The sequence below is a fragment of the Nilaparvata lugens genome, chromosome 1, assembly GCF_014356525.2.
Source record: "Nilaparvata lugens isolate BPH chromosome 1, ASM1435652v1, whole genome shotgun sequence".
Taxonomy (NCBI): domain Eukaryota; kingdom Metazoa; phylum Arthropoda; class Insecta; order Hemiptera; family Delphacidae; genus Nilaparvata; species Nilaparvata lugens.
In genome coordinates, this window is record NC_052504.1 from 87078569 (window position 1) to 87086717 (window position 8149).

The 8149-nt window shown below is 37.1% G+C and overlaps 1 protein-coding gene across 1 annotated transcript; it reads left to right on the plus strand.

The window, feature by feature from the left end:
* Positions 1-328: 328 nt before the first annotated feature.
* On the plus strand, positions 329-979 carry LOC120355430. Its single transcript, XM_039443820.1, has one exon. It carries the CDS (start codon positions 329-331, stop codon positions 977-979), a length of 651 nt encoding a protein of 216 aa, XP_039299754.1.
* The last annotated feature ends 7170 nt before the right edge of the window (positions 980-8149 follow it).

Sequence of the window (8149 nt, forward strand, 5' to 3'; positions counted from 1 at the left end):
AACCGATTTCGCCACTCAAATTTGCAACAACGCATGGCCCCGCTACCTGCCGAACGGGTCACCATCAACAAACCATTCAATGTGACTGGCTTGGACTTAGCTGGACCTTTTGTCTGCAAGACATATCTGCTAAAAATGTGCGCAAACTACAAAAGGATATTTGTGCATATTTGTGTGTTTTGCCACAAAAGCTAACCATCTTGAATTTCTGTCTTCTATGTCGGTCAACCACTTCATCACCGCACTACAATGATTCATTGCCCGACGAGGTACGCCTCATACGCTATGCTCTGACAATGCCAAAACTTTTGTATCCGCCGCTAGAAAAATGCATGAATTGGCCAATCTTTTGGAATCACTACCCTCTGATGTCACTTGTTTTCTGTCCAACCATGGCATAAATTGGAAATTCATCCCTCCTTATGCACCCCACCATGGAGGCCTGTGGGAAGCTGCCGTCAAATCCACTAAAACGCTGTTGTATCGCTGTATTGGAGACAAGGCTCTCACATATGAAGAATTTGACACAATATTCACCTGCATAGAAAGCATTTTGAACAGCCGACTGCTAACTGAACTGTCTTCACAGCCCGCAGAAGCCGCTTCTGTTCTAACACCTGGCCATTTCCTAGTAGGTGGACCCCTGACAGCACCACCGCAACCGATAGAGACTAAAGAAATACTATCAACTCGCTGTTGGAGACATTGTAACCAAATGACGCAATTCTTCTGGAGCCAATGGTCAAAAGAATATCTATGCACACTAATGAACCGCACAAAATGGAAGGTTACTGAAAGAAACTTACAGATTGACAATTTGGTTGTAGTCAAATCAATCAACACCTCGCCGCTAAGCTGGCCGCTAGGCAGAATTGTAGCACTGCACCCTGGCAAAGATGGACTTGTCAGAATAGCGACAATCAAATGTGCCTCTGGTAATATTGTCAGAGACCTAAGTAAAATTCACCGCCTCATTTAGAACAATCTAACAATGTTATTGTATATAGTTTGGTTTTACCCACATAACCTGTGACTGTCCGTGTCACTTCGTTATCGCCGCCTTGTGTTATCTACTCTGCCGCAACATCCTGATGACTGCACCGCTGTTTGCTGCTTTGCTCCACTTAGCTGTTTTGATGACCGCACCTCTGTTGACGCTCAGCTCCACTTCTATGACCGCACCGCAGTTCATGTCTATGCGCATTCCGCAACTTGTGTTGTGCCGCCCCACTTATCTTCAAGTTACGCTCCCGTGTTCACACCACATTGCTCTGGACCTCTCCGCTCACTGTATTCAAGACCGCAGACCCATCGCCATCTAGTTATTGCGGCCCGCCCTGCCTCAATGTACAGTGCTTGTTGCTGCTTCACCCAATTTAAAAACTGTTCGTTTTTGGGGGGGAGTATGTATGGGCCAGCCATTTGAATCAACCGCGGCTCACCCACGGCCATCTAGCATGCCACTGCCATCAGCCGCTCTGAGATTGCCTAGTTCAATATGTAGATGGCATTGTTCTCTCTCTGGCTTCCCCCGCTTTGCTTCCCAGTCTCTCCCGCTTGTAACCGCTTCTTGAGGAAGCTTGCTGTCCTGACACTACTTGGTTGATTCTCTTTTTAAAGAAGTTATAAATGTATTACCCCTCCACTTGTTTGAATTTAAACTACTACCGTGACTAGTTAGGAAAAGTTATTGTGAGAGTACTCCGCTAAATATCTAGATTTGGATCTTCTTTGTGTAACCTCTTCGCCGCGACATGGGCCCATGTATTCATCATCGCCAGTGCAAGTGAGTCCTGATTATCTGAACGTGCTACCGCCTACCAGAATGAGGAGACCGCTCTTACAGTCCACTGTGAACCCGCCATACCCAAACGAGATGCTTTCAAAGGTAACAATTTTATTTTCTGAGCTACTAAGTCAAGTGTTTAGAAGCCCACCTCATTGGCTCTAACAATTTATTAGATAGTTCGTCTCTTGTTGGTTCTTTTATACCTATTTGTGGTCCAACTAGTTATATATAAAATGTGTACATTAAATTTCACAAAGTAAACAACTATATTAAATAATAGAGAATATATTATTTTAATGGTATGTGGAATAAATGCATGCTATTTTGTTGAAAATGAAGACTGGACATGCAGCTTATATTCTACCAGAATAGTGTATACGTACATTTTACATATTATAAAATAATATAATCAAGGTTTATAAAGAGACCATGACTATAATAGTATCTATATAATAAGAGAGAGTAGGGTTGTGTTTGTTCGTGTGTTCGTTTGTTTGCATCAAGACATGTCAACTTGTGGATTGCATACCGGAAAAACTGGAATGATTCAGATCTGCTAATTTTGAACATAGATTCTAAAAATATCAATCTCGTGCACCTGGAAGCCAGGCAAGATATTTATCTCGGGCCACTCCTGTGTTTCGGATTGACACGTTAACCCGTCGGTCCCGGCTGCCTAAAAAGCAGTCATTAGGTCATGTCAGAGGCCCTGAAATTGATCAGTTGCAACCTGAAAACTCTGACACCAGACCTGAGCCAGTCAGGTCACTCGATATTATTATTATTATTACCTGGAAGCCCAAATTTCAAATTTCCTTCTAGATTTTTCAAAATTAATGTTCAAACTTCATTAATAGTACATACGATTTCATAAAAAAATCACCAAATCATATGGCCGGAATTAAAAAATTGTATCATATTATTAAAGAACTGGATTATACACGTATACAGGTGTAAAGTAGTATAGGAAAATTATGTTTGATGCATCATCACGTCTGAACTACTGGACTGATTAACTTGAAATTTTGCATTATAGATTCTTGCTTAACCCTTCCACTACCAAGTGGGGTAATTGGACTACCCCAACCCACATTTTCCCCATTTTTTTGTAGATAATGTTGTTGTATTTCATTGAAACCTTGAGTACTTGTTAAAAACATATCACTTTAGTTGTTTTTTCTCATAAAATCATTTCATTCCTCTTATTTTCTCAATTATTAGCAGATTTATCCTTGGGGTAACTCTATTACCCCGCTTGGTATTCCATGTCATGCAATTTTTTGGTATATTCCATCCATTATCGGAATGCATAAGATATAAATTTAATGTCCAATTATCATTTTTTCGCCAAACCTGATTCATAATGATCACTTGAAATCTAAATTTGAAAAAATTGCTTCTCTATAGCCATAATTTAATTATTTGACAACATTTCCCCTACATCTATTTGATAGAATGCCCAATTTTTTTGTCCTGTCAGTTTTTGATTGAAAACATATTTTTCAACAAAAGAAATTTATTTTTAATTATATTAAAAGCTTTTGTAATGCATTTCATAGATGAATTAATGGAAAAAATATAGAATAAAGATATAAAACAGAAATCTTGTTGGGGTGACCCAGTTACCCCAGTTGGTATTCCGTGTATGTGAAGAAGGTTGGTAGTCCAAGGGTTAACCGAGGATGGTTATAAACCTATTTCAAGTTTTCAGGCTACCATAAACAATCGTGCAAAATTTCAAGTTCTTAGGCTCAGTAGTTTGGGCTGTGGTGTGATTTCAGTCTGTCGGGGCTTAGCCTTTTATAAGTATAGAGATTATTTATGAAAATGGTAATCTCCTGCACAGCATATAATTGCACTGAAATTTTTAGGAAAAAAAGTGGAATATCTTTTCATGCATAAGTTGAAATTTATACACATAAATATTGTAAGTTGTAACTGTTATTATTATCCTTGGTTATTATGTAAGTGAACTCATTGCAGCCTGACAATAAATTAGTTTTGTAGGCTACCGTGCCTTATTATTTTCAAAACACATTATAACTTTGAAGCCGATATCACATAACACATCATAAAATTATGTCATTCTAATTTATGCATTTTCTCAGCATTATTTACGAATGATTAAGTTATTATCAATGGCTCTAGTTGAAAATAAGTATGCGGACAAAACTGATAATACCAATGTTATTATTTATATACCTTTAAAACTGGAATACCACTGACTTCTCACTGATAACGATTTGTGGAAAACTACTGTAGGCTACCTTATGGATTGCAGTGATTGGAATATAGCTTCCTTATAGGCCCTAGGTGCTCACTAAGAAATAATATTCTCATATTTTTTCTTATGATAGTTACATTATGATACGTAATGATAGTTCCAAAGGATTCAAATAGACCATAAGCATTGATGAATTAATACAGTAATGTTGACAAAAGCCATATGATTTTTTTCAAAATGAGGCGTACCTCGTCGGGCAATGAATTGTTGTAGTGCGGCGATAAAGTGGTTGACCGACACAGAAATTCAAGATGAGTAGCTTTTGTGGCAAAACACACAAATATGCACAAATATCCTTTTGTAGTTTGCGCACATTTTTAGCAGATATGTCTTGCAGACAAAAGGTCCAGCTAAGTCCAAGCCAGTCACATTGAATGGTTTGTTGATGGTGACCTGTTCGGCAGGTAGCGGGGCCATGCATTGTTGCAAATTTGAGTGGCGAAATTGGTTGCAGATGATGCATTGGTGTATGACACGACATACCTGATTACGAGCTGATAATATCCAATATTGTTGGCATACTGCAGATTGGGTGGTGCGAGGACCAGCATGACAGCTCATGAGATGCTGTTGTCTAATAATGAGAGTAGAAACATGTTCATTTTTTGGGAACAATAACGGATTTTTAGTTTCACTGGAAATAGGCGCATTCTCCAGATGACCAGATGGGCGGATCAAATTCTCATAATCAATATAAGGCTGCAGAGTCAATAAATGTTTGGGGCATTTTCCCGAGTTTAACTCATTTATTTCCTTCTGAAATTTGACCTTTTGCATGACTTGTGTAATGAGCCTTCTAGCAATCTCCATTTCAGAGGCAACAACATCAATAGCAGCAGGATGCGGTTCACAGTCACAAAATTTTTGAATTAATTTGTTACTATAGTCACGGCGGGCGATCTTGATTCTGTTAATGAAGCGTAGTATATACACAAAAATTCGGCATAATTTTCCAAATTTGGATACACATTCACAAGCAGCATATAGCAGGTTTGCTAGTGGTTCATCTTGGGTAGTTGCAAGAATATACAGCGGGTTTGACTTCATCTCAGGTATTGTTTCACTGACAATGTGATTAGACACAGGAAAATCAACAGCGAGGCATTGAAATGTGGCAGAAGCATGCCACCAAGTATGGCAGGAAACAAGTTCAGTTGGCAGTAGTCCACGAGAAGCAATATCAGCACAGTTGTTAAGCGAGGACACATGATTGAATAGTTCGGGTTTCACTAATTGAGTGATTTGCTGTACATGATTAGCAACAAAAATCTGCAGTTTGTAAGTAGGCATATTGATCCAGTCCAAGGCGGTTTTGGAATCAGTGTAGAGACGAATTTCCAGCAGGTTGTATTCTGATAGAGTTGGTAAAATGACAGATACAAGTTGTGCTAACAAGAGACAGCCTTTTAATTCCAATTGAGGGATTGTCAGGGTTTTGAGGGGCGCAACATGACTCTTGGCAGCAATAAGACGACAATCAATAAAGTGGTTTTCAACTTCTTCATGAAGGTACAAGCAGGCGGCATATCCTTTCTCTGAAGCATCAGCAAATCCCAACAGTCTAATTGAGGAATGGGAACAAGCTAACAGTCTTGGTATGCAAATCTGGTGTAATTGGTTGATAGCGGTAACCAAGGATTTCCAATGAGTTAATAGTGGTGCAGGAATTTCATCATCCCATCCAAGGCGTTCAGACCACAGAGTGTGCATGAATAACTTAAACAGTAGAATAAGTGGTGATAGCCATCCCAGTGGGTCATAAATTCGTGCAATGAAAGCGAGTATTGTTCTGTTTATGCTTTTTTCAGAAAAGGCAGAGATGAAATATCGGAAATCATCGGCAAGCAGACTATACACAATGCCAAGGACATTGGCGATTGCAGTATCATCAAACAGGCATTCCTGATTGCTCAAATATTCGGGCAACATATGCTCAATCAACTTCAACTATAACTATAACTAAAAAGAGAATCAACCATGTAGCGTCAGGACAGCAAGCTTCCTCAAGAAGCGGTTACAAGCGGGAGAGACTGGGAAGCAAAGCGGGGGAAGCCAGAGAGAGAACAATGCCATCTACATATTGAACTAGGCGATCTCAGAGCGGCTGATGGCAGTGGCATGCTAGATGGCCGTGGGTGAGCGCGGTCGATTCAAATAGCTGGCCCATACATAAATATTTGTTATATTTATAGTTAATTGAATTAAGTAACATTCTTTAGCACCAAACAATATAAATTTTGCACAATACAATTCCATATTCATTAGTAAGTACATGAATTTAGTAGCTAGTAAAAGGCTATAGTAGACTACTCCTTAAAAATTATTCACTTTTATGAGTTTCAGTTATATAGTAGGCTACTCAGTTCAACAAAACATGTTTTTAATCTATTAAACTGGGTTTACACCAAAGTTATTAACAAAATGTTAATAGCTTAATCCCTATATATATTCTATTAGATTGAACATAAGTTATCATACACATGATGAACATAATATATCAAGTTCCGTTCAATGTAATAGTATCTATAAGAATTAAGCTATTAACATTTTGTTAATAACTTTGTTGTAAACCCAGCTTTAGGCTATAAATCGAATCAAAATCCATTTATTTTCAAAGACAAATTACAATTTGTATAGGCCACTTCATGAGAAAATTACTTAAATTATTACATAAAAAACATATAATCATATACCACATAAAACAAGAAATCATCACATTAACGTCTTACAAATTCTCCATATTAAAGGCAAAATATTCATCATTAGTATAAAAACAGGTTTCTTATTAGAAAATCCTTAATTTTAAGTTTATATTCACTCACTAGTAAGCCTCTTTATATGTAACGGTAACTGATTATAAAACCTAATTGCACAAGCCCTAAAACTGATATGACTAGATTTATACCGACAATATTCGTTTCTAGGTTCAACCAATTTCTTGTGTTGTGCGAATAAACATCAAAATGACTAGAGAATGAGAGCAAGTTAATCTTTATAAATAATATAAACATTGAAAAATAAAAATAAACGACAAACACATAATTCTCAATCTAACAAATAGCGGGTTGCAGTGCTTAAGGGGAGGAACATTACCGTATACTTGGTTCTTATTGCTCTTTTTTGTAACCCAAAACGAGAATGGAAATCACTACAATATTGGCCCATAATATTGCTACATACAAAAGATGTGAATTAACGTAGCTATAGTAGACATTTTTTACTAAAAAAATTTGACACACTATTTCCTTTTATCTTCTCAACATAAAAACACCTCTTGTTACCTTGCGTTGGGGATAGTTCAGTCAATAAAATAATGGCAATATATACAAACACATAGGTACCAAAAAAATTGTGACTGTGGGAACATTTTGTATGATGAATGACTTCATTGACATTCTCTACACAATAGAAATAAATAATATATTAACAGTGTACAGTTGAAATGTTTAATAAGTCTAAATCTATCCAACTCGACTGTAGTTTCATATGCAATTCAATTTGTAAGTAATATCACAAACAAAATTATGAAATAGTCGGCATGATTAAAGTCTAGCCTACTCCTATAGACCTACATTTTTATATTTTGTATCAGTCGATTCTGAACATTCTAGAGGTTATTTCAATGAAATAAATATTCTCACACATACCTCATTCAATTTTCGTGAAAGTTCCAATTGGAATGATAATTTTATATTGTTAGAAATCAATTTGAATAAAAATAAACACATCTATTCCTGCAGTGGCAGACTGGCTCATCTTGAAATCTTGCCTCTCTCTGTCATGGCTGCCCTTAGTTCGCCGTGTAACACATTGAGAGCGCTGTAAGCACACTAACAGCCACTCTATAGTTTACTAATAGCTCGTTGGCTGATACCAACATGATGAACAGAGATCTGATGCTAAGTACATTCTTTAAAAATCTGAATACAGAATTTAATTCAAATCTCATTTATATATATCAACTTTTCCATCTCTAATTGATATGGAAGTATGAATATATTCTATAATTATGATCAATATTAATATTCTTCTATGAAACAGCTGATCAAAGATGCAAAGCGACATCTTTGTTTGGA

What these genes read in the sequence shown, in the direction of transcription:
- LOC120355430 (XM_039443820.1), top strand. Translation starts at nt 329, where the DNA reads ATGCATGAATTGGCCAATCTTTTGGAATCACTACCCTCTGATGTCACT.